This window comes from Zonotrichia albicollis, chromosome 13 (assembly GCF_047830755.1).
Source record: "Zonotrichia albicollis isolate bZonAlb1 chromosome 13, bZonAlb1.hap1, whole genome shotgun sequence".
NCBI classification, from domain to species: Eukaryota; Metazoa; Chordata; class Aves; order Passeriformes; family Passerellidae; genus Zonotrichia; species Zonotrichia albicollis.
Genome location: NC_133831.1, coordinates 15745047 through 15770608, shown reverse-complemented (window position 1 = coordinate 15770608; position 25562 = coordinate 15745047). Strand labels below are relative to the sequence as shown.

General features: G+C 51.8%; 1 protein-coding gene across 1 annotated transcript in view; it reads right to left on the bottom strand.

Annotated features, from left to right (window-relative positions):
* The window catches only part of LOC141730828 (hydrocephalus-inducing protein-like), a 52733-nt gene that overhangs the window by 1118 nt on the left and 26053 nt on the right, over nt 1–25562 (bottom strand). Inside the window, exons 25-56 of the mRNA XM_074551253.1 lie at nt 25054–25293; nt 24615–24801; nt 23967–24137; nt 23496–23669; nt 21537–21661; nt 20997–21125; nt 20497–20701; nt 19901–20042; nt 17496–18645; nt 16876–17034; nt 16259–16446; nt 15905–16087; nt 15545–15664; nt 14123–14282; nt 13845–14017; nt 13485–13683; nt 12704–12806; nt 12030–12129; nt 11382–11550; nt 10863–11101; nt 10463–10535; nt 9643–9847; nt 8391–8623; nt 7653–7804; nt 6529–6721; nt 5866–5968; nt 5011–5262; nt 4537–4679; nt 3982–4203; nt 2643–2803; nt 2030–2130; nt 236–1493 (exon numbers count right to left, since the gene is read on the bottom strand). Of these exons, the coding sequence (XP_074407354.1) occupies nt 236–1493; nt 2030–2130; nt 2643–2803; nt 3982–4203; nt 4537–4679; nt 5011–5262; nt 5866–5968; nt 6529–6721; nt 7653–7804; nt 8391–8623; nt 9643–9847; nt 10463–10535; nt 10863–11101; nt 11382–11550; nt 12030–12129; nt 12704–12806; nt 13485–13683; nt 13845–14017; nt 14123–14282; nt 15545–15664; nt 15905–16087; nt 16259–16446; nt 16876–17034; nt 17496–18645; nt 19901–20042; nt 20497–20701; nt 20997–21125; nt 21537–21661; nt 23496–23669; nt 23967–24137; nt 24615–24801; nt 25054–25293 (7412 nt within the window). The remainder of the gene's footprint in view (nt 1–235; nt 1494–2029; nt 2131–2642; nt 2804–3981; nt 4204–4536; nt 4680–5010; nt 5263–5865; nt 5969–6528; nt 6722–7652; nt 7805–8390; nt 8624–9642; nt 9848–10462; nt 10536–10862; nt 11102–11381; nt 11551–12029; nt 12130–12703; nt 12807–13484; nt 13684–13844; nt 14018–14122; nt 14283–15544; nt 15665–15904; nt 16088–16258; nt 16447–16875; nt 17035–17495; nt 18646–19900; nt 20043–20496; nt 20702–20996; nt 21126–21536; nt 21662–23495; nt 23670–23966; nt 24138–24614; nt 24802–25053; nt 25294–25562) is intronic.

Sequence of the window (25562 nt, the reverse complement as noted above, 5' to 3'; positions counted from 1 at the left end):
TGAACTTGAGGAAAAACTTCTTTCCTGTGTAGGTGACAGCTTGCCCAGAGAGAGTGTGGAGTGTCCCTCACTGGAATTATTCCAGAGCCCTCTGGACACAACCCTGTGCTCAGCGACGACCCCACCTGGGCAGGGAAGTGGGACCAGATGACCTACTGTGGTCCCTTCCACTCTGTCCCACCCTGTGACTCAGTGACACCCATCGGTAGCGTGAGTTGGTGGAGACGTTTCCCACCTGCACACCATGATGGTCTTAAACTTGCCCACAGCCTTCGGGGAGAAGCGCACGTGGAAGGTCTGCATCTGGCCAGGAGCGAGGGTGCCGCGGTAGGGGTCGACGGAGAACAGTGCCGCCGGTGTTTCATCGGTCAGATCTGGGAAGATTTCCATGGAAGAACTGCTATGCTGCAGAGAGATGTGCTTTGTCTTTTTCTTCTTCTTGGAAGGGGCTGGCTGCTCGGGCTGCTGCTCTTCGGGCTGCTGCTGCTCAGGCTGCTGCTCTGGCTGCTGCTGCTCGGGCTGCTGCTCCTCGGGCTGCTGCTGCTCAGGGAGGTGCTGTTCCTTGGAGCGGCTCTGCTTCTTGGAACCCTTCTTCTGCTTGGAATCCTGCTGCTCCTTCTCAGAAAGCTGCTGCTGCTGCTTAGAAGGCTGCTGCTGCTGCTTGGAATCCTGCTGCTGCTGCTGCTTGGAACCCTGCTGCTGCTTGGAATCCTGCTGCTTGGAATCCTGCTGCTGCTGCTGCTTGGAATCCTGCTGCTGCTGCTGCTTGGAACCCTGCTGCTGCTGCTTGGAACCTTGCGGCTGCTGCTGCTTGGAATCCTGCTGCTGCTGCTGCTTGGAATCCTGCTGCTGCTGCTGCTTGGAACCCTGCTGCTGCTGCTTGGAACCTTGCGGCTGCTGCTGCTTGGAATCCTGCTGCTGCTGCTGCTTGGAACCCTGCTGCTGCTGCTTGGAACCTTGCGGCTGCTGCTGCTTGGAATCCTGCTGCTGCTGCTGCTTGGAATCCTGCTGCTGCTGCTTGGAACCTTGCTGCTGCTGCTTGGAACCCTGCTGCTGCTGCTGCTGCTTGGAATCCTGCTGCTGCTGCTGCTTGGAATCCTGCTGCTGCTGCTTGGAATCCTGCTGCTGCTGCTGCTTCTCCTTGGAATCCTGCTGCTTCTCCTTGGAATCCTGCTGCTGCTGCTTGGAATCCTGCTGCTGCTGCTTTGAATCCTGCTGCTGCTTGGAATCCTGCTGCTGCTGCTTGGAATCCTGCTGCTTCTCCTTGGAATCCTGCTGCTGCTTGGAATCCTGCTCCTCCCCGGGACCCAGCAATAGGTCGGGATCCAACCGCACCAGCTGGCACCACCACTGGACAAAGTCCTCATTTGAGAGAGGCCGCCGCAGCTGCCGCCACCGCCGCCGCCGCACTTTAGGAGGACGGGCCAGCCGCCGCCAGTAACGACGCAGCAGCTTTCTGCGATGCTTCACAATTTTAGAGGAGAGGAACCGACCTGCAAGGGAGCAACAGAACACCTTTCAAAGACCTGTGTTCCCAGCAACTCCGCCTCCTGCTGCACGTAGGTGGAAGAGAGCTGGGATGCACTTGGAGCATCTCTGGCCAAGTCCTTTATTCTAGCAGGAAATAGTGTCTGGGAGCAGGGTCTCTGCCTGCAGCACACATTCCTGTGCCAAAGCAGGAGAGTTGCTTTTAGACAGTGACTTTGCATTTGCCCTGGAGTGAGGAACTGCACACAGACAGTGGCTCCAGGGCAGGTCACTCGTTACACCACTGCTTTTCCCAGTCTCAGACTTCTCAAAGAGATGACCTGATGTCCCCCTCCCAGTCCTGACCCAGCACGTGGCTCTCCCCAGGGCCTGGCTCAGCTCCTTTGCAGAGCAGAAGGGGCAGAGCAAGAAGAGAAAAGGCTGAAAGGCAGAGAGGGACAAGGAGAAAACTCTCCAGCTGCAGCTGGGAAGATGCTGATGAAAGTGGACGTGTGGACAAGGATGAAAAAGCAATTCATGTTTTGGGGTGAAATGCCCTTACGCATCAGAGCGACGGAGTATCCCTTCTTCACTGGTTTACTAGCTGCAGGTTCCTCCCAGTAGTAATCCAGAGGTACCTTTCCTGTGTTGTGAATTCTGAAACTGAAAAGCAAGAAGGAGGAATAAAAAAAATGTCCAATAAATATAAAGCAAATAGTACAGTAACATTGTCTGAGGAACTTCTGGTATCACTTTCTGCTGAGGAGCACCTTCTTCCCCAGGCAACCCTGCTGCTCAGACTGCTGTCCTGGGCGGCCCTAATCAGTATTTCCAAGTCTGGATCTTTAAGAGGAAAGGGCCAACATGGTGCCCAGGACATGGAAGCTAAGGGGCTTACTCTGGACTATAGGCCTTGGTTTGACTGCAAACTTATTCCTGAGCAGCTGAGGACAGGTGAACTGCAGTGAGAGCAAACCCATGGCTGCTCTCAGCAGAACGGTCTGGCAGCACTGAGGCTCTCCTGACCACCATCTCCTGCTTGGCCCTGTGTGCACGAAAATGGGCCTGTGCTGGCTGGGGCTGGGGCAGAGTTCTGGCACGCAGGCACTGGGCCAGCCCTGGGCAGAGGCAGCTCCTGCTCCCAGGAGGAGCTGTGCCTGGCCTCCAGCACTCACGTGGCTGTCCTTGTGTGGAAGGGCAAGGTGTCCCTAAACTGAACCACGATGGTGTTCGTCTTCAGCTGGGTGTAGGCCACAGCAGCACTGAGGCACACCTCGGCCTCCTGGGTGCTACCCTCCACCTCAGTGTGATCCGTTTCTGGGACTGGCTCGACCACCTGCAAACACAGGAAGGAGGAGTCACTGAGCAAAGCCCAGAAGGTCAGGCCTGGAAGGGAATCTTCTGCCCTCCAAGCTCAGCCTCATAGCGGGACTAGAAAGGATCATTCACTTCTACTTCCCTGAAAAGATGACAAAATTGGGACTGCTCTGCTACAGCAGTTGTTTCTACCCACTGATCCAAGCAGTCACTAGCACAGCTGTCAATGTCCCCATGGAGACTATAGCTGTGTTCCAGTCCCTGTACTTCAACCTTGTAGAGGGACTGACTCTTTTCCTGTCCCCTATAAATCCAGCAGGTCTCAAAATTTGGTGTAAGTTCCCCTGCTGGAGCTCTGTAGATGAAGAACCCCAAGACTGAAGAGTTCTAGAAAGCACCTTTTCCTTTTCTTAGGAGAAAGTGCTTTCCATATTTCCTGTGTGGAGCAACAGCCACACTGCTGGGAGCTGGGGATGGGCATTTTGGGATGTGAGAGATCTCACTAGGAAAGTCTCCAACTGCAGATGTTCTGATAGAAAAGAGGATGGTTTAGAAGCCTTAAAATGGTCCAGAAACTCAGAATGAACCTTCTGATGTCCCAAACCCGAGATGAGTTTGCATGGCAGTAATGAAAATAAAACCCAGAGTCTCTGGAGATGATCCTTCTCTGGACTCCTCCATACTGTCACACAATGCCTGAGCTACTCCATGATGAGATATCCCACACAATACAGAGACTACAACCAAATTCTCTGGTATCCATGAGACAAAACTTGGACTTCACCAGCATATGCAGGAGAAGTGGATTTCTCTCTGCTTCAAAAGAAGAGACAGAGTGCAGCAGAGTTAACTCCTTGCTGGTGAAAAGGCACCAAATGAGATGAAGACATTGCTAAAACCATAAAATGGGATAAAATCATAAAACATTGTCCCCCATTCAACATGGGCTGCAACACTTGTGCTTGTGGCAGAGACTGATGGTTTGTGTGGCTAAAGGTCTCTTGTCAAAAGGCTTCCCCTCTTGTGTGAGTGCATCCAGTCACTGTGCATCCACCTCTCCCCTGGACTGCACTGCTGGTGAACCTCACAGCTGTCCGATGTCAGAGGAAGCAGGAGCTGCACAGCCAGCAGTGATGGTGTTATGGTGGTTCTTTTTGTAAAAGCTAGGTTGGTTTTTTTTGCCATTTTGCTTCTTACCTTCTGCACTTTATAGAATTTGTCTTCTGGGTCTTTCCTGGGGGTACTCTTCCACGTGACAATGTACTTTCGGTCATCCCAGTCCGGAACCTTCCTTGGTGGCAGCTGAAACTGGATCTTGGTCACCTTACATTTCACAAGGTGCCTCCTGTAGGTGACTGGGACATTTGATTTGAAGGACACTCTGATCTTCTTGGAACGGCGAGGACGGAGGTGTCCCACCTAGGGGGAGTCAAGACCAAACTGGAAGCACTGCCAAGGGCAGGACTGCCAGCAAAAGGAACTGATGTGGTGAGAAGCTGTGCCAGGAATCTGCGCCTCAGAGTGGATTAATGCAAAGTTTGATAGACAAAAGTGTGAACAGAAGGTGCCACCTGCCATAATACGAAGCCTTTGCTGCAAGGCTGGCAGCCTTGGCCCAGCCAGGCCAGGGACTGCATCTCCTACATGGCACTGGAACAGGCTATCAGTGGTATGTGAGGACTCCCTGCCAGCTCCTGGGAACACCAGGGCAGGGCCTGAGCAGTGGGGAAAGGCAGAGCAATCCACGCTCACCTTGGGGGAGATGTGGAACGGGCCGTCTGCCTCCCACTCAAAGCGCAGGAACTGGTGCTGGGTGCGGTTCTTGATGGCGAAGGTCCTGCGGCAGCACTTCCCGACAGGACAGTGCCCAAAGTCCAGGTGATTCACTCTGATAGCTGTAAAGGAGGAGAGCAAGGGATCTCAGCATGCATGGAGCTCCACACAGCCCCTCACGTGCACAGACACCTGCACGTTCAGTGCTTCCTTGCTCCAAGCCTTCCTCCCTCTGGAGGGAGTTCCCCATCCCACCACTTCCAGGGAAACACCCTGACACATCCTTAAGCCAGCAACGTGCAGCACAGCACACACTGCTCTGCGTGCATGGCTGCCATGCCCACAGGCCACCAAGTCCCGTGGGTGACAGCCCAGGCCTGGCTAGAGGGAGGACACACATGATCAGACATTGTCCTCCTCCTTGCTCCACCTTGGCAGCCTCTCCTCTCTTACCATCAATGATGTCTTTATTCAGGCTGCTCTTAGCATCCCTTTCCTCTGTGTCTTCCTTTAGTCCTCTGAAGATGAATCTGTCTCTGTGGCCTTCACCCACCAGCTCTACTAGGATCTTGTTAGAGCAGGCGTCGGCCACCAACAGATGAATCTCCCCTTCCAGACGTTGAGCCAGGGTGGGTTTGAAAATGACATCAAACACTGCTGATTCCCCGTGACGCAGAAGGAAGAAAGGCTTTGTGGGCTTGCTCCCTGCACAGCAATGGAAATCAGAGTTAAGTGATACAGCTGTACAGAGGAAATATTTCCATAGGAGATATGAGGAATAAGAGGTTGAAGCCAGCTGCCTTCTAAGCACAGGTTCTACCCCCAGTAGTTCCAGACCTTCTTCCTATGTTCACAAGACACCTTGTGCCTATGCCACCTCCAGACACATCATCACTTAAGCAGCTTAACCTCAGGCTGATGCCCAGCCCTCATTCCATCTGCTTCCAGCCAGCTCCAGCCATATGCAAAGCTGAGCCAAAGAGTGCTTTTGGCTTCTGCTGGCTGTCTGTGTGCTCAAGGGCTGTGTCTGTTCAGGTTGGTACCTTCCTACATACAGCAAATACCTCAGAGGGTCCACTGTGGTAGTGACAGTCCCCCACAACTCAACGCCCCACATCTAGAACACAAGAACTTCCTACAACTTGCTAGGAGGAAACCCTGCAAAAAGGCCCCAAGAAAAGCTTGGGGGACAGAGAGCCCAAGGAACAAAACTGTGCCTAACATCTGGCTGCTGCTCAGAGAAGCCAAGAGCAGGCTTGGCTGAGTTTTCCTCTTTGCATGATCACATTTAATGGGTAATGAATTTACCATTTATGATGGAGTCCTCATCTTCAGTGCGGAATACCTCGAGTGTGGAGGCCCTGCCCTTCAAGAAGAACGCTCCGTACTCGTGCTCCAGGCGTAACATAAACTGAGAAAAGGGAAACCAGAGCACAATGATGCTGTGTGAGTACAGGGTGGCACAGGGACTGACACCACAGTGCTGCTGGTCCCACATGGCAGCCCAGCATCTCTCCCACTACTAACAGCACTTAGCACAAAAGTGAAGTCAAACCAGACAAGAAAAAAGGATGTTCAGAGGCATCTGGGTAGAACTGACACAGAACCAAACACGACAGAAAGTAATGAGCAGAATGTAATTAAACCACATCTAAGTCTACTTCAAATGTAGTAAACTGGGATCAAATACAATCTAATGGAACTGGAAAATCACACATGTCCATGAGAACAAAAGGTGACCTGAGAGATGGGGGGAAAATACTCCACCACCTTTCTTGTGTTCAACTTAAAGAAGAAAGACTGGATGGAAAATTTCCAAGAATTCCCTTCTTGGAGAACAGATGTCAGTCACTTGCTTCAAAAGAATTTCTGACACCTCTTCCCAGGCCTGCCGTGTTTTCTGGGACCCTTCCCCTGTGCCACAAGCACTCGTTGCCACACCAGACCATTCCTTGAGCAGGTCCTCCCCACCTTGAGAGGTATGATGCCATCGTTCCGGACGACCAGGGGCAGCTTCTGGGATGTCCCCACGCGGTGCCTCTTGAAGCGCAGCACGGCCGTTCCCCTCTTGCTGCGAGCGCGGGGGCACACGACCGTCAGCTGCGCCTCCTGCGCCTTCCCACTGATGGTGAAGGTCACGGTTTGGGGTTTAATTTTCACAGGGCTGCAGGAGAGGCACAGAAACAATTTCAGCTGGCACTAACGCATTTCTCACTAGGCAGGCAAAGCAACAAGGGCCACAGCGTTTTCCCTTCCTGGTGCTCCTGTACCCCACAACATGGACCCCACCAGCCTCTTCCCAATCCATTCAAGGCCATTCACAAGAGGAATCTGCTCCAAAGAGCCAGAGCCTTCCACAATAACAGTTAAAAATAATTTCACTTGATTGAATCATGCAGTACAGCAGGTAAATAATGAGGCACCAGATGAGATATGGCAAATCCCCTGGCTGCACTGAGATGAACTTATGCAACAAGCAAAAGCACAGCATGAAGGCAGTACAAAAGCAAGAAGGCAAAAACACATCATCATTACCATCAGTAAATATCATTTCCATGAGCAGTAAAAAAAACAATTGCTTATTAGCAATTAGACTTCTCTTGTTCCAATTCAGCCACTAAAGGGTTGAGGAAGAGCAGGCCAAAGCCCCAGTACACAGGTCCCAGAGCAGAGGAACCAGACTCCTCTTTCATACCAGCTCCAATCACTCACATAAAACAGCTTAATGAATGCCAGGGAATCACAGAGGATCACCTAATTTTACAGAAACAAAGAGGAAAGTGTGACTGCTGACTTGCTGGTACAGAAACTGCTTCATCCAAGCCTTTGTCCTTGGAACCCCCAGCTCAGCTGCAGCACATCTCAGTAACTTCCAGTTGGCTACCTAATATTTGCCTGTCTTAGTTCCTCATACAGGCTAAACCATCAGCCTCATTTTTCTGCTCTGTCTAAGAGTTACTGCCTCCCAGATCATCTCATGCCAAGTACTCTGCCTGAGGCTACTGAAAGCATTAGAGCTAACAAGAGGTCTGTGCCTTTCCAGGGGAGAGGCAGGTATCAGTGAGGTCTCCCCAATATTTCACAGGGTCAGTTACCCTTTGGGGATGACAAGGGAAGCCTTGAAAGTGCAGTTGTAGTTCTGCTCATCTGGCGGGGTGAAGGTCACTGTAGCAACAGCATAGGATGAGCCAGGAATGGACATCTTGACTGGATCCAACTTGAAAACATTGTTGATAGGGATTTGTTCCTTGGGGGAATCCAGAGAACAGTGTTAGGAGAAAACACCTTTCAAGATGACACAGTTTTATACATAAATGCATTACTGAGAACAGCCCCAGACGTTGTGTCTTCCTTCCTCCTTCCCTGGGCAGGCTCCTGTCCTCCCAGGGAATGCTGACCTTGTGCTAAAGCATTGTGTGTTTGGAGTGCAGGAAGCTTCCCCAGCCTATATGGGAGATGGGCAGTGCATGGAAGATCCTGCAGCTAACCCAGAACTGGCCTTCAAAGAGAAGGAAAAGCCAGGGAGCCCGAGGAAATGCTCTGCTTTGAGCCCTGGCATGTCAGCTCATAAGAGCCCCTCTCTGCGTGTGCTTCCAGGAGAGGTTCAGAAGGATTCACTTCTCCCACTGAAGACCCAGAGGTGTGAGCCAAAACCTTGCCCAAGACATGCACAATTCCACACAACTGTTCCCTGGCTCTGCTGCTCTCCCCTGCAGTTTGACCTGCACTGAGCTACACTAGTCTGGGCCACAGGAAGCAATGCATCTGGAGAACAAAAGAGGCTCTCACCCGGCCCTTAGAGGGCAACCACCACCTTGGCCTCCTGTTCTTACCTCTCCAGGCAGGGGTTTGATGGAGAGGACCACATCACATGGCAGGCTGCTTGCACTGTAGATACTGAAATGAGCTTCTACCTCTTGGCCAACCAGAACCTTGTTGAAGATGAACCTGTTCTCATCTCTGACAAACAGGCCCGTGCCTTTCACCGACTGCATCTTGCGGTCGAGGTCGGTGCTGCTGCAGATCGGGTACTCCTCGAAGATTAACAGCACATCTTCAGCAAGTCCTGGGGACACACCAGAGGGATGAGCATGGAGAAGCCTCCCTGATGAGTTTATCTGGACCCTGCTGGCCTCTCAGAAGGCTTGATAAGCCCTTTCTGCCCAGGTGACTGCTAAACCCAGCCTTGGCTGGGGGAACTGGCTGTGAGGATGGAGCTCAGTCTACCTCAGTCTTAGAGAGCATTGATTTCCTTTTATCTTTCCATGCATCCCTCTCAGCCTGAGAGGGGTCCACTGGTGGACTTGAAGAGGGCTGGAACCTCTGAGGATTTTAAGCTGGGACACCAGGGCTAGCATGCCTCTCTATCCAAGCAGCAAGTTGAGGTGTAGCATTGTGTTTTTTAATTGTAATGCATTTCTAGCAGTCAGTTTTGTAATCTTTCTTAATTTGTACTGTCATAGCATATTTTATTCTTGACAGATTGTTCCTTTCTCCCCTGTGTTACTGGGTTTGCTCTGGCTGCCCATCTCTCCAAAGATCTGCCCCTCTGTTCCTTCTTCCTCCTCCTATTGAATGTCTATCCCTCCCCAAGCCTGCCTCTTTCTCGAGACACTTCCCTATCAATCTTGCATCCTTTGAAACCCCACTGATTTGTTTAAATTATTCTCCTCCCCTGCAGTCCCTTACTGGTTTAAACACTGCTGCATTCCCCACCTTGTCTTCCACCCCCAATTTCTCCCTATTGGTCTAAGATTGTATCCTCCCCTGAGACCTCCTTCCCCTTATCATCTGATGTATGCATTTGAGTTTGCCCTTTCTGTCACTGAACCTCTGCGAGTCAACTTCTTTGGGAACCATACAGAGGGTCTCTCCCTGATCCTTGTCCCTACCCTGGCACAGTCTGCAGTCCACGGCAGCCGTAGAGCGGCCGTGCCCTGCAGCTGCAGCCCGGATTGGGCAGCTTTCTGGGGGCAGCCCGCCCGTGCTGTCGGTGCCGGGAGCTGGTCGGAATAATCCGGCACCGTGGCATTGAGGTGCTGCTCAGCAGCAGGTGTGACCAAGGGCACTGAGGGCAGTAGGTACCTGGGAGGCAGGACTCGGCAATCAGGGTGAAGGGAATGCCCAGGGGATTCTCCTTGGGGTCTCTGCCCGGGATGTCAATGTAGAGCTGCTCCTCACATTTGCCCTCCTGCCCTGCGAAGCAGTCCACTGTGATCTTCTGCTGTCCCCACGGACCGATGGAGCCGGAGCAGGGGGACACCGTGAACATGCCAAGATTGAGGTGACTCTGCAGAAAAAGTTCCAGGAGAGGCTGATGGCTGATAGCTGTGCCTTGAGCACCCCACCAAAGAGTATGTCCTGCCTTGGCCTCCAGCTGGGCCCAAGCACCTAGTCCCAGGGCAGGGAAAGATGACTTCATGGCCCAAAGGCAGCCCCAGGCTGGGAGCAACAAGCCAAGAAGAGCTACAAATCTGTCCCAGGGGGCAGAGAGAAAGGAATTTAAGTGTAAAGAATTAAGGTGGTAGCTGTGCTCCTTCAATCTCCAGAGGTAACAGAAGAGAGCAGAAATACCTCTGAGAAATGATGGGAGAGAGGTAGGGGACTGCAAAGAAGAAAAAGCAATGTTGTCTGAGCTCTGTGGACTGGGAGTTCAGGGGGATGTTTTTGCTTCTGAGGTGTTCACAGACCTATGCTGGCTTGCAGCTACCAAACACAGGACCTGCTCCCCTCTGTGACCCCACAACTCCAGGTCAGAGCCAGACTACAGGACTGTCAGTGGGACTGAGCAGATACTGGTCTTGCAGACCACATCCCACCCTGTGGCGATGAGCCCCAGCCTGGGCACAGCAGCATCTTCTCACATCCCCTGCAGCAGCACTGCTGGGCAGCAGGAGTCACCCACCTGTGTAAAGGAGCTTGATTTCCTTGCTATTGAGAGCCTAGCAGCCAATGGAGCAGATTCCCCTTCCTTTGAGCTGAGAGGAGAAAGCAGAGGTATCTGTCATCTGAGCTCCCCTGCCTTTGTCTGAGGCCAAAGCTGGCCTTCCTGCTCACAGAGGAAAGCCTTGTGTCCTGCTGGCTCCCAGAGAGCAGCCAGCAGCACCCACTGAGAGCACCTGCTGGACTGAGCAGCTCTGTCACCCACTTCATACTACACCTGTGCATACCCAGGCCTTTTTTTGCTCCCTCTCCTCAAGCCAGGCATGCAAATGCACAACAGCCCAGGTCCCCTGGCTGCCTGCCACATCCAGCCGTGGGGTGGTGCCTCCTCAGACAGGAAGGGTGGTCAGGGCTGCTCGTACCTTTTGCTTTCTGATGTAGATGCATCCTCGGCTGGTTGGCGGATGCAGAATTTGAAGTGGAGCATGCCTTTGTTCTCCAGCACCACAGTCTGGCTCTTCTTGGTGCCCTTGATCATGGCTCCAAAGTTGATGGGTGAGGCAGGCTCAATGCTGTACTTGCTGTACACGGCTTTGGCCGACACCTTCAGTGGGATGTCAGCGACAACCTGGCCTCCTCGACCTAATCTGGCGTCTGTCACCTGTGTCCACAGGAAGGGCAGGTAAACAATGCAAAGAGGCCAGCCTCTACCCCAGTCCCCAGGCTCCCTCCCCAGCCTCCAGTTTGCCCCTCCCTGTTTAAGCACCTCCTCCAGAGTCACATTCTCAGCTCCACTTAGGAAGCCTCCCAAATGATGTTGAAAGACTTTGTGCACGTAGGAGAGAGGATTCTCCAGTTAAAGGCCTCCTTCCATTAGACATCTATCCTGTTCACACTCCCAAAGCACCGTGTGATAACACAGCCTGGCCCAGGCAGCTCACCTGGCAGTACAGGATGGGTCTGTTCTTGAGGAGCATTTCACTGGTGGGGTGGAAGAGCATCTCAACATTCACAGCAGGCTGGGAGGCAATCAGCACGCCCGACTGAGGCGCAACAGTGAAGTGGGATGCCGCGTCTCGCATCCTGGGACCTGCACCCTTCAGCATGAACCTGGGGAGAAAGGGAAGGAATGGAGATCTCTGCAGTTAAAAGTACTGGTGCCACCAGCACAGCCAGGACTTTGCATAGGACCAGAAAAAAAAAGGGAGAGTCCAGCTCTGCTCAGGGAATCTTGGATCTTGACAGAGAGTGCAGACAATCATGAGGTTACTGCAAGAAACCTTGACACCAACATTTTTCATTCCCTTCCTTACAGAGTCTCAGAAAGGGAAAGGAGGTGACCATCAAAGAAAGGCAATGAATCTCAGCATTTCAGTGGCTGAAATTTCTGGGGCTCTCCTTTGGGTTCCTGCTGAGCTGTGAAGAACTGCTGGTTTGTGGCTGGATTCTCTGGTAGAATAATTGAGATTAGAGAATTCAGGTTTTGTATTTACCATGAAGTAGCCAGCATGGAAATGGTTCTAGCCATTGACAGAGCATGCAGGCCTGGGAACCCAAGGAAATGCTCACTACCAGGCAGCAGGACTCACCTGTACTCAATGTTGTATACTCCTTTGTTCTTTAGACATAGGATTTTCTTCACGTTATCCATGACATTAATGGTTCCAAATTCCAAGTTTCCTTCTGGACCTGCAGAAAACCCCCAGAATGAGATCAAACACGGTATTTGTGAGCTGCTGCAGAATACAACAGGCCACAAGCTACATGGAGGTCTTGGTGCAAACCCCCTTCCAGCAAGTTTCTGTTCCTGAAAGTGTTTTCCAGCTGCCCTTTCTCTTCACACTCAAAATATCTGCAGGCTTAGTAGCTAAAGAGCTCGCCTTTCATTTCCTCGCTCCCAAGCACAAATCCAATTAGTTTATTTGCTGTGCCACGCCTGTGGGCATTGCCAACTGCCTGTTTATGTCACTGTTGTTTCAAAGCCCCCAAATCCAATCTGCACATGAAGCTGCACACTTCAAAGTTCAGAGGGGAGAGACTTAAGACTGTCACAGACCTGATAATGCTTTATTTCATGCAGGTTGCAGGGTACATGCTTTATGTATCCATGCCATCATTGTATCCCATCCCATCCCATCCCATCCCATCCCATCCCATCCCATCCCATCCCATCCCATCCCATCCCATCCCAGTGCTTTGGCTGCCCACCTCCCAAGGTAATGCAGTGCACCTGGACTGCTTTGTTTGGGAGGCATCCACTGACCTTCAGGTATGAAGTCAATGGTCAGAGAAACATCGTAGACCTCTGCAGAGATTTCAATGTTTTCAGTGTGGACAACCCCCAGGACGTTTTCTATATCTGAAACCTGAGGCAGCAAGAAACAAACATTGTTCAGATTATTCTTTTGAAAAGTCCTTGTCTCTGCTGGCTGCTTCCCCTATGGCCTCCCTGGCTTCACAAGCGTTGGTGGACTCCCAAGCTTTGCTAACCTGTTCCTCTCATGGGTTGCCCCAGTGAGATTCTGCTGCAGTAAAAAACCCTATCAGCCCAACTCTGCACTCCTGCAGCAGGGAATGCTGCTGCTAAAGCATCCTTGAGAGGCACAGGGGTGTAAGAACAACCACAAAAAGTGTGAGGTGTCTCAGAGCAGGTGGCAATCTACAATCACCTAGCACCCTGTCCGAAATGCAGCCCCTAAACCATGGGGAACAAAATCCCAGGGGGAGAGTTTGTTGCACTATGCAAGGGCTTCAGACAAAGTCCAGGAGGAACGTAGAGATCACGCTACAGTCTGTACAACCAGACAACAGCCTTCAACCATTCACAGGGACAAGGTGGTTGTGCTACAGGCTCAGGATGAAGTGTCTGCTTATCTGGGGGTATGTGGATGCACTGCATGTTCTGGCAAATGCTGTGCGGAGGCAGAAATTGGGGTCACAGCACCCTCGTGTCTGGCAGGTGCAGCTCTTCGTGACTCTGTCCCTAGGAGCACATGGCTGCTCACTGTGCCCTGCTCTGCCAGGCAGAGCACAGTTTCTCTCACCTCTAGTCGAAGGATCTTCTCAATTATGCCAATCTGCTCAGCCTTGAAATGCACTGTCACTTCCAACTCTGAGGAGGGATCAAGGATGCCATTATCTTGTGACAAGGAGAAGTTCTCAGCAAGGTAATCCAGCCCATTGAGCTGCCAGGCCATGGGCAGCAGGCTGTTGTTTTTCAGGACCAAGGTCCTGCTGTCAGTCCTGCAGAGAGAGGAAGGGAAGGCACTTGGCATCAGTTGCTGGATGGTCGCACCAGCCTCGCCTCTGAATGCAACTTGGAGCAGCTCCATCCATGCCCCAGAAACCAGAGTCAAACGTTTTTTCTTTGTCACAAGTCTTGGAGCGCTTGTGGGATCACTGACCTGTGCAGAAGCAGCTTGTCAAAAGAGAGCTCTGGGGGGCTGATATCCAGCTTCACATGCACCCCATAGCAGCACAGGCTGAAGACCACTGGTTCCGGGTTCTTCTCAATGCTGCAGATGAGCTTGTCTTCCAGGAAGCCAAGGGAAGTGGGGTATGCCCAAATGGTCAGCTCCTGGACACGGCCCCACAGGAAGAAATTAAAGGAGCTCTGAGTGTGAGCAGGAGGAGCAGCCCCTGGGCACTTCTACAGTGCCTGCTCTACCTGCCCTTCTCCTACCTGCTTCTCCTTTGGTTTCAGGGTCATGCGGCGAGGGTCCACAACAAAAGTCCTTGTTTTCCGATCTCTCTCAAGAGAGAACTGGACCTCTATGACCATGGGGGAGATGTTGAGGATGGTTAGCTTCTCCGTGTTTCTGGGACCGTTCTGAGTCTTGTACCTGTCCACAAAAGGGGAAAAGGCTGCAGAGGAGACGTTGCCTTTGCCACACACCGAGGAGAGCACCGTGTGCACCCGAGGAAGCAGTGCTGGGAGACCCTGCTCTAACAGACAAGTGATGGAAATGGATCCCAGTCAGGGGCATGGGCGAGTGCTCATCCCTGCCTTACTCTGATGCCTTCCCCTGGACTCGGTGCCTCCAGCCCAGAAGCCTGATCATGCTCAGGCCACTTCAAGAGTTTTTAACACAACGTTAATTCAAGGGTGCCTAGAAAAATAACAGCACACCAGACACATGGGTTTTTTCCCCCTCTTTCTTGGGATGCCTTCCCTGCAGGGTATAAGGAAAGGCCTTTGGAAAAGGAGTTTAGCTAATCTCTTTCATAAAAGTCATGAAAGTATTTGGGATTTCATGGGTTAGCTCAGAGTCTGAGAAAGAAACATAAAACAACAATTCTTAAGAGAAATGCAAAAAGATAACAAACGACCTTTCTTTAAGGCGTGGAAATTACTTTGGAGGGAAAGGGTTAAAGAGGCAAACAGAGATCCCAGACCATCCATCAACCTGGCCAAAGATTGTATGTATTTCAGTTTCATTTCCTTGGGCTGTCAAAAGAGACCTAGCCCTCCAGGGCTCCCATGGAAATAAGAACTTAATGTTAAATTTTTATTTTTTTTTAAGTGACAGTAAAAGTAGAAGTACACAATAGCTTCAATGACAGTGTGTTTATGCAGCTTTTATCCAGCAGTGAGCACGCAATGTCATTGCAGGAAAATGTAATTCCTGCTGTGTGTTCCCCTTGACACCTATTGGCAGGTCAACCATAAAATCTTATTAATAATTAGAGATTAATGAAAGGTTTACAAAACCATCTACAGAATAATTGCTAGAACAGGCTACCTGCAGAGCTCAAAGCACTTCAAAAACCACCATAAAGTTCATTTCCTATGGGTTGAAGCTGACATGTGGGGGGGGACACAAAAGTTGCCCCCCAAGTCACCTTTGGACTCGCAGCAGCACGCGGCTCTGGCCACCAAGGCGGCCACCAAGGCACCCACTGGGTAGGCAGAGCAGCTCCTCCAAGGCTCATTTGCCTCTTATCTGCTCAAGTTCACACATCTGTGGTCCTTCAAACCCATGTGTCTTCAAACCCACGTGTCTTTGGTCCTTCAAACCCAGAACTCTGATGGGATTGTGCCACCAGGACAGCATGTCTCTCCAGGCATGTCAGAAAAGTACAAGGCCCAGCAGGGAGCACATACCACTCTCTTGATTTCCCACACAGCAGCGGTCCAAAGTGGTATTGCTTTGTGCTCTCAACGTATTCCTTGAAGATGACTTCGTCTTCCTTCATGGTTTTCCTGCACTGTGGAAACACCACCCTGGGCAGAGAAAGTGGGGAAGGAGGAGCTATGAGATGCTCCAAGTAGGAAATGCGGTCAGAAAGCCATAACCCTTCCTGGTGGCTAAGGTACCATGTGCCTTCCCAGCTCCCAGCACAGGAAGAGGGGCTGGGCAGCCTCAGGCAGCATGATCTGCCCAGGCCAGAAGCCCCAAGGGGCAGCCTGGCTGTGAGTTCAGGGGCAGCTGTGCTGTGGGAGGCTGCCAGGGCCCAGCCTTACCGTGGGTTCTGGCAGATGCTGGGGTACAGGCCGGTGCCACAGCAGGGCAGCTCGTACTGGCGCTTTGACTGCACGAGCTCAAACCTCAGTGTCTGCTCAAACCTCCCTGGCTTTTTGGCGGAGAAGTTGACCTTCAGTTCCACCTCACCGTGGGCAGGCACTATCCACCGGTACCGTTTCAGCCTGGCAATTTAGGAGGAGGCTTCAGACATTGCTGAGGAGCCAACAGAACAAGGAGGGTGCACTCGCCATCCCCCAGCACTGGCACAGACTCACTGTGGAGCTGGGGACGATGGACCTTGTTTGGCAAGAGGACCAAGAAGCAGAGGCATCACCTCCTCCCGTGCAGCTCACCTGAGGAATTCTGTGGGGACTGAGGCACCTCCCACTGTACTTTTGGATCCTGTTGCAGAGGAATCCCGGGGACTTTCTGCTCTCTGTGTGGAGATATGCTTCTCCTTTGCAGAGGTGTCTCTGCTGGTTGCTTTACCTGTCTTTGGATGGCCCTTGGAAGAACTGACCTTCACATCTGGGGCCTTGGGCTAAGGGGAGAGAGAAGAGGGAGAGAGAGGTGAGCCCTGAGACATCTCCATCCTGGAAAGCAAAAGGAGGGTTTGTTCACCAACGGAAGAGAGAAAAAATAAATAAGTCCACCTGTCCATGGACTTGGTCTCCCTTATTGGTGTTTGTTTTGCCTAGGACACCCCTGCTCACTCAGGACCCTCTCCTCAAAGCAAGTTCATGGCTTTAAGTGCTTTTCCCCCCTCTTGTCTTACAGAACTGCTCTGTCTCCAGCAGAACTTTCTCTTTTGTCCCATATCTGACAGAAAGCAGACCTGCAGATATGGGACCCCATCACATCTTCACTGCCTCTCCACAATGCTCCCTTTCCATTCAACCTGCCCCGCTGTCCCCGTCTAGCCTGGTCCCTGCCCTGGCACCTTCAGTGCCAGCACCACTGGAGCACCCACCAGATCCTCTTCTATAGGAGCACCTTCTGGTGCCACAATGCTGAAGGGCTCCACACGCTCTGCAGAGCCCAGCCTCTCCTCTGGGTACTCGACTATGGAGAGCACAGCAGCAGGGGGAAGGGGGGGACCATCAGGATGCAGTCCCAGATGTTTCAGCAGCTAAAACAGAAGAGAAAATCCTGTTTATACTTCTGTCACCTTCATCCTCACAACTCCTTCTTTGAAGGCACTGAGCTTTTGGCAATGGGGTTTTTAATTTACATGAAATACGAGTGCTTTGTTATGCCCAGTGGGGCGAGCAGGCTCCAGAGCAGACACAAGAGCTACAAGCAGGACTGGGAGAGTGACTCAGCTGAAGAAAACAATGGCCATGTCCTGGGAGGGTTTATGATTTCTGGGATGGGAAACTCTGAACAGATGGGATACTTGTACACAGAGCACTCCCACTTCCTGCCCATCTGAGGGATGGTGATAACCTCCCCATCCACACAGATGATAGTCTTTGTGGAATACCATCAGGGACCTAGACATGGCTCTGTGCCATTATCACCTGGGGGAACACAATGCTCCAGGGCCCAAGACCACAGCAAGCTCAAGATCTGAGCTTTGCAAGGTTTTACCTGGTCTTCCGTTGGCAGCTTCCCATCCCTCAGGATCTGCCCAATCATGGCCTTTGGATCTGAGACCTCAATGTCCAGGCACGGCACCCCAATGTGCTCGTCTCCGACTGCTCCTTCGGCAGCTTCGCTTCGCGTCCCCAGCTGAGATGACTGAAGACTCCTTTGGTCTCCACTTTTTTGTTCAGGCTTCTTCTCCACCTTCTCCTGAGGCTTATTGGTCTTCTGACCTTTGTTTTCAGCTGGAGACTTTCCCTTTGGGATCACAGATAACTGCACGGTACCCTGAACCCTGTCCCAGCAGGAGAAAACCTGTGCAACATTCTGCTGAGATGAATCATAAATCTGAAACCTCAGGATCAAGTTCTCCATCTCAGCTGGGTCCTCTTGGATTTCGGTTTCCCCCTTCTTTGGGGCTTTGGTTTCTTCCTGCTTTGGAACTTTGTGTTCCCCCTTCTTCGGGGCTTTGGGTTCCCCCTTTTCTGGGATTATGATTTTGCACAACTTTGTGGCTTTGTATTTCCACTTTTCTGGGATTGTGGTTCTCTTAATCTCTAGGATTTTGGTTTCCTTCTTCTCTGGGGGTTTGGTTTCCTTCTTTTCTGGGATTTTGGTTTCCACCTTCTCTGAGGCTTTACTTTCCTTCTTTTCTGAGATTTTGTCTTCCTTCTTTGGGGCTTTGGTTTTCTTCTTTTCTGGGATTTTGGTTTCCTTCTTCTCTGAGGGTTTGGTTTCCTTCTCTGGGATTTTCGTTTCCTCCTTCTTTTCTGGGGCTTTGGTTTCCTCCTTCTCTGAGGGTTTGGTTTCCTTCTCCGGGATTTTGGTTTCCTCCTTCTTTTCTGGGGCTTTGGTTTCCTCCTTCTTTTCTAGGGCTTTGATTTCCTTCTTCTCTGAGGGTTTGGTTTCCTTCTCCGGGATTTTGGTTTCCTTATCTGGAGGCATAGTTTTTTTCTCTGGTGATTTGGTTTCCCCCTTCTCTGGGGGTTTGGTTTTCCCCTTATCTGGTTTCGGAGGTTGCTTCCCCACAGAGACACCTTTCTTGTCCTTCTTCCGCCTTTCTTCCTCCTTCCGCCTTTCTTCCTCCTTCCGCCTCTCTTCCTCCTCTAAGGCTTTTGCCTCCTCCTCACGCTTTTGAGCCAGCCGCTTCAGCTCCCTTCAGCAAACAAAACAGAAAACATTGCTGAGAGTCACCACCAGAAACTTGAGCTCACCAGTCCTGGCTGGCCCTGCACTTCATTCCTTGACCCTGAGGCCAGGCAGAACCACCAGACCATTTCCGTAAATTTTCCTCAACCCACAGAGGCTGGGAACATCCCAAGTGAGGGCATTGGTGGAAGGGGACTTCCAGGACCAGCCAAACCTGAACCATGCCATCATAAGGTCTTGGCTGGGCAAGCTCCCTCTTAAGGCACAGCCAGACCCCTCCAGCCCCTGCCAAAGGCTGATCCACCAGCTCTCTGTGCTGATGCCTGAAAACGCCCTTTGCCTCTTAATTTCCCAGTTTAAAGCAGAGCACAGATGGCTAACATCTGCTTATCTCTCCTACAATTCTTACTCAGCTCATTCAGCACCCCTCAGGGTACAGCCTGCTCCTTAATGACAATAATCCTATCAGTCAGAAAGCAAAGGCTGCAGGAACTCCTCTCCTGCAAGACAGGCTCTTGTCAGCCAGATTTCCTGCTGGAACCCAGCTGTGACCAAGCAAACCAGTGCTGTCTGCCATGAAAACCATCTGAAGCAGCCTCATCTGTCTCCTCTCCATGAAACCAAATTCAGCCTGGGCTGAAGGAACTCCTGATACACAGTCTTGCTTTAACCAGCCTCCACTCTCAGCTCCACACTTTGCCTATGTGTCCTGAGCTGGGCTGCCTTGCTGAAGCAGAGCTTCTCCTGGGCTTGCCTACTGCAGCTGCAGGGGAGCCTAAAGGACATGAGCTTTCATGGGTGCTGTCCCACCATAAGGAGAACCCTGGCAGATCAGCATTGCAAGGACTTGCAATGCTGTGGCAGGACCAGGACCCACAGCAAGGTTTGCTCTGTGCCCCACACCTGCCCATACCACAATCCCACTGTTTTGGTGAAGGGACATGATGAAGAAGGTGCAACTCAACACCATGGACCTAAAGACACCTCTAGAGGCAGTGCCAAGGCAAGCCCAGAGCCAGCTCCCAGCTCCCTGCAGGCAGCATCTAAGGCAGGAGGGCTCACCACTCAAATAGAGAAGATCTTCTGTCTCAACAGAAGAAGGTCCTTCCTCTCTTGGGAGCCAGGGAGCTCAGAGTGGCCATCCCTGTGCTGCTTCTGGCCTTTGCTCTGCAGCACCTCTGAGCTCAGAGTCCTTGGAGCAGGGAAGCCCACCAGGGACAATAACCCATGGAAGAGAAGTAACCCATGGAAGGCTTACTCACTTTTTCCTCCGTATGCGCTTCCTTTCCAGGATTATTTTATCCACTTCTGCTTTCTTCTCCTTAGGGAGAGCATAATACTCATCCTCATCTATTTGCCAAATATGTTCTGCTTTCCTCTGCAGAGCTTTTTCCCATTGCAGATCTTTAGTACAAACCAGAAGAGAAACCATGAGTGACTGCAAGCAGAGCTGGGTGCTCTGGGGCAGCTGCAAGGATTCACAGCTTTTCCTGACGCAGCCTATCATCCCAGGAGATATTGGGGAGCTCATATCCCTGCTCCAGAATTCAATCTCCCAAGCTATGGCCGGGCAGTGAGGTCCTGTGCTTTGCCTGGCTTAAGTGCACCAAAGCTGAGGACAGTTGTTTGTCACTGAGCTACAGCAGCTGGCACTTGTGCCCAAGCTTTAATGTTAGAGATTAAGGTGAGTCTTAAAACCTCAGATCTCCTGCAACTCTGAGATAAGTGCTGGTTACACTGAGGCAGAAGGCAGAAAGATTAATAAAAACATTTCTTACAAGCTCTGCTGCAAAGCCAGATACAGAGATAAGGGTGAGGGCTTGAGAGAAAAGATTTGAGAGGGATGGAGATATTTCACCTTCCTTCTCTGTTTCAGCTTCCTTTCTCTTTCTTTCAGCTTCCTCCCTGGCTTTCCAAGAATCATAATCCTCATGCAGGTTCACCATGAAGATATGACAACGATTCTTGACAGCTTTGAGTACACAGAGTAGGGAAGATTCCAGGCTGCTTGCAAAGAGGCTCTCCAAGCCATCAAAGATCACTCCCTTGGAGCAGTCTTTACGCTGTGAGTAAAGGGAAGAGTAAGTCAGCCATTGCACGCAGGGGCCTCACAGCTGGACAGTAATCCCACATGTCCCAGGGCACCAGCTGTCCTTGTTCCAAGTGCAGTAGCTAAGAGCAGCTGGGACCCGTCCTTAGGCTCTGCCAACTAAGGGCAGCTGCAGCTTCCCCCAGGGTTCCCTGCACACAGTCCAGGATCCTCCAGCAGCATGTACAGAGCTGCTCCTCCTCTCTGAGTCGTACCTCAGTGCCTTCTCTCCGGAGCAGGAATGTCTCCTTTTCCCCCACCCCACACACCTGCAGCCTCTCACTGAGGATGTCCACCAGCAGCTCCTCGGGCAGCACACAGCTCAAGCAGTTCAGCTCTTCCCCACGACTGCTGATGATGTTCAGCTGCTGGGGCGCTGGAGCAGTGGAAACTGTGAACTGCAATGGGAACCATTGTAAGGAAAAGAAACCACAGTGGAGAGCCCTGAACAACTCCCACTGCTGGGCTTGGAGCTGGGGTTCCTCACTAATGGAGACTAGAACAACCCTGCAGTGCAGGCTGGGGGCTCCAGGGGATGGTTCTGGAGGGCCCATGCCTTGGCCAGCAGAGACCCAAGCTTGCAAGCCCCAGTGCAGCCTCCCAGCACTTTGCTCATTGCCTGCAGCCACACTAGCCAGGACTGCACTTTGCCAGCAAACCACTGAGAACCAGTGGAGCTGTCTGCCAGAGCACATTCCCAGCCCAAGTCATGGCACATAGACCCACAGAGCCTCCAATGCAAGCGGCCCCTGCCCATCTCAAAGACAATGCAAAGGTCCCAGGCATCAACCAGGGCAGATCATGTTTACCTTGACGTCATGTTTACCAAGTTTGCTGGCTGACTTCTCCTTTTGTGATGGAGGGGTCTTTTCTTTGACATTCTTGTTGATTTTTTCCCCAGAGGCTCGTTTATTCTTGGTCTGAGATTTTTTATCTGTACAGGGAACAGATGGGGGCTTTGTAAAGCAAGCAGGCACCTTTGACTGCAATGGGCACAGCCTTGGGAAGGAACATGGCTCTTTTCCCCAGTCTGCTGGGCACTGGCAGCACTGTTTCCCAGAGGCAGCTCCTTCCCTGCTTCTCTTACCAGCATGGTAAAGCACACCATCCCATACTTGATTTTAAAGCCAGCACTGTGTCCCTCCTAACAACTGTGCACGCAGGTGACGCTGCTCACACAGCAGTTCCCCTGCAGATCAAGCCAGAGATTTGTCCTCTAGGAGCATTGTTTCCATACACTGCACCCATCCTGCATTCCCATGTGGAGACCTGCAGCCCTGCCACACTTGCATCACCCATCTCCACTGAAGCTAAATCCTCCTTGTGGGAAAAGCCCAGCTGGGACCCATGCGCGGGGGCATGAACGGCCCTGGAATCCGGCTATCTAGTGAGGGGCAAAGGCCAGGGCCCCTGTGCATCAGAAAGCAGCCCCCCTCGGTGTCTTGGCCTCGGGCTGAGCTGGGGGATAGCACGGAGCAGCGCGGTGAGAGACGAATTAGGAGGCGACCACTTGCTGGAGGTAAACTGTCGGTTTATTACAGAAGAACCAACAAGGAGGGGAAACACCCAGCAAATGGCCCCGAACAGGGGGCAGGAGAGGGTTTTAAGGGAAAAGGGGGGAAGAAGGCAGGGAAACTTGGCTATCTAATAGAAATACATACTTGGAGGTACGAAACATAACTGATATACTAAAGTAACCAACTGTTATAAATTATAGGAGGGGCTCCGGGGCTACAGCCAACCATAACTCCCAGAGAAAAGAAAATTCTCGAAACCTGGGAGGAGAAAAGGAGTGATGGACTGACCCCAAGGAGGAGGCACTTTCACTTTATAAGAGAAACCAGGGGAAGAGCAGTTTCATTTCCATAGCAACCTAACTGGCAGGGTAGCAGCAGGAAGTAATACAGAAAATGGGGGGAGCAAACTAACAAACTTAAGAACACACCACAGCAGACTCAGACTCTTCTTCCTTCCACCAGCTCCCAACCCAGCCAGGTTCAAAACTGAGCACTGCAAAACTTCCCCCTGCACCGAGCCAGGTCTGGCCTCACCCTGCAGAGCTCAGGACACCAACTGCCCAGGAAGTTTCATAAAAGTCTCCAGTCTCACATGGAGAACAGCCCAACGAACTGTGTAACCTGACAGTGGCCATAGGTAACTCTCTGGAGAAAAGAGCTCATCTGGAGCATGTCTCTCATTGGAAATTCCTCTGGGAGGCTGTCCTTCCCTTCCTCTCGTTTGTAAGGTTACACGCATAGTCAGTCCTCTTGTGCTCAATGAGCCACTTCAGAAGGCTTTTTCCTTGTTCAGGTGGGCAGCAGTTCTGCCTGCTGCCCATAAGAAGAAGGCTCAATTCAGCTTTGAGGAAATATAAAATAGTTGAGAAAGAGACAGGCATGCTTTACCAGCCCTAGAGGAGCTCTTTTCTCCAGAGATTTACCTATGCCCACTGCCAGGTTACACAGCTTGTTGGGCTGTTCTCCATGTGAGACTGGAGGCTTCTATGAAACTTCCTGGGCAGTTGGTACCCCTAGAAAAACAAACATGTGCCGAGAAAGGCAGAAAAGGGGGCTATAAAAGAACCTTTTTGTGAGCCTTTAAAATTGATTTCATTTTTTTTTTTTTGGCAAGCCAGTGATGCACTTTACCCATGTTCCCTAAGAGAAACCCAAGGACTGAAAAACTGCTGCTCTGAGTAAGCAGAAGTGGACAGTGGTGGTGGGTTTCTCAAGCACTGGCCCTGGGTCCTTGCCAGCATTTCTCCTTACCAGCATCACCTTCGTCTTTGCCTTCCAGCTCCAGGGCAGCCTGGGTGCAGAGCTCCCGGGCACGGAGCCCCGCTGGGCTCCTGTCCTTGGCCATGGCCTCTTTCACCACGGTGTCGATGGACACGTAAGCAGCGTCGTAATACTGACACAGGCCTGCTGCTATCTCTGTCTTTCCTGAGAGAGACAGGAGGACTGCTTGGTGACACTGGCACAGGAGGCATTGCAGGGACAGGCCCTGGAAAACCTCCAACAAATTTCAAAGTTAAAATGGCAGTGGGAAAGCAAGTGTCCCTCCAGGGGAGGCCATGAGGGAGGCAGCTGCAGCGTGGATAGAAACTCTGAATTCTAGAGCCAAGTGGATCATCTCCACCTCCCGTTCAGCTGAGGACTTGCCTTAAGCACTGTGGCCCACCAGGATGTGTTCCTCCTGCTTGTCCCTCTCCCTGCAGCCCTGGGCTGCAGCTCACGTACCTGCCCGGGGCGGCCCATGGATGATGACGACCATCCCTCCTTGGTGGGGCTGCGCCTCGCAGCTCCCTGAGTCCGGGTCAATGCCCAGGTGGCGCAGGACAGCCCGAGAGACAGGATTCCCAGCCTCTTTCACCATGGACTCAGGACAGAATGGGACAACTCTGTGACGTGCTGCAGTGCAAAACCAGGGGGAATAGTCAGCCTCCTGCCTACCTTTGATCCTCACCATCCTCCCCATGCCCTCAGATCCCAGGAAAGGAGACTCAGTGAAAGCAAGATGAGATCGTTCTTTTGCTGCTAGGAAGGTGCAAATATAAAAGAGCCAGTGATATTAGACCTGGTCCTATTGGCTGAGGAACTCATCCAGCCCTAGTCTTTGTGGCTAAGGGACACAAGGAAATATCCTGATTATTTCCCCAGTCTATGGCAGGCAGATAGGAGCTTGCTTTGGCTGCACTCAGGATTGGAAGAGGATGCCACAGCCCTTCAGCCAAGAGTTCCTCCACCAAGCTGGGGAACAGGCAGCTGCTAAAAGGACGGGCTTTCCCTGGAGAGCGAGGTGACAGAGAGTTCAGGGTGTATGGGCTGGAGTCCCTGCTGTGACCACAGGCAAAACAGACACCATCAAACCCTCACTGTTTTTCTGACCTGCTGCTGCCTTGCCCATGGCCTTGGCCTCAACCTCAGTCCTGGCCTTGAGCTCTGCCTCTTGAGCCTTTGCCCTCAACTGTGCTTCATGGTCCTGCAGCACCTCTGGAGGCAGCATCTCACCCACGGCACGTGGAGGCAGAAAAAATCTCTTTTGGTACTCAGACCCCACTGCCATCCGCAGGATCTGTGTGTGGAGGGAAGAGAAGCCATAAGCAAGATTCCTTTTCTTGCCTTTCATCACACAGACTCAACAAACCCATTTTCTGTCTCCTCCCTTCCTCCCAACAACACAAACTATTTAGTTTAGGTCCTCCCATAGCATGTCAGCAGAGCTGGCTTTGCCCTGGGGATTGCCTCCATCTCCCTGGCACAAGCCTGGGAATGCTGGAGTGCTGTGAAGCTTGGGCAGCGTGTACATGGGGCCCAGACTTCTCACCTTCTCCTCCTCAAGGTACTGCTCATCAAAATCCAGGGAGTAAAACTCAATGGGGAAGTTGCATGGGTTCTTCACCACCACTGTGGCCTCCATCCCATCGCTGTCCACCAGCATCCATCCCATCTTTAGTGCTGGGGGCCTGAACTCCAACCGTGGCTCCAGACCTTGTCCTGAGAGGTTCAGTTTTAAGTGATTGCTTCTGCCATGAATGTTAAGCTCCAGCTCATTCTTGTAAGACCTCTGAAAAGAGGAAAGTACAGAAAACTCATCCATGAAGTCCCAGGTGACAGGACCCCAAATACAGCAATGCTTGTCCCAAGGTCAGGGTGTTATCAGTCCCTCCAAGGTAAATGGAAACCAGATATTTACTTGTGCTAGGGACTAGAGCATCTGTAGTAGTCTGGGTCTGAGTAACTGGGATGAATGCTGGTGTGCACTGTAACTGGGTATCAGATGGATGTACAATGGCCTGTCAGACATTTTCACCTAGTCATGCAGGAGTGCAGTGC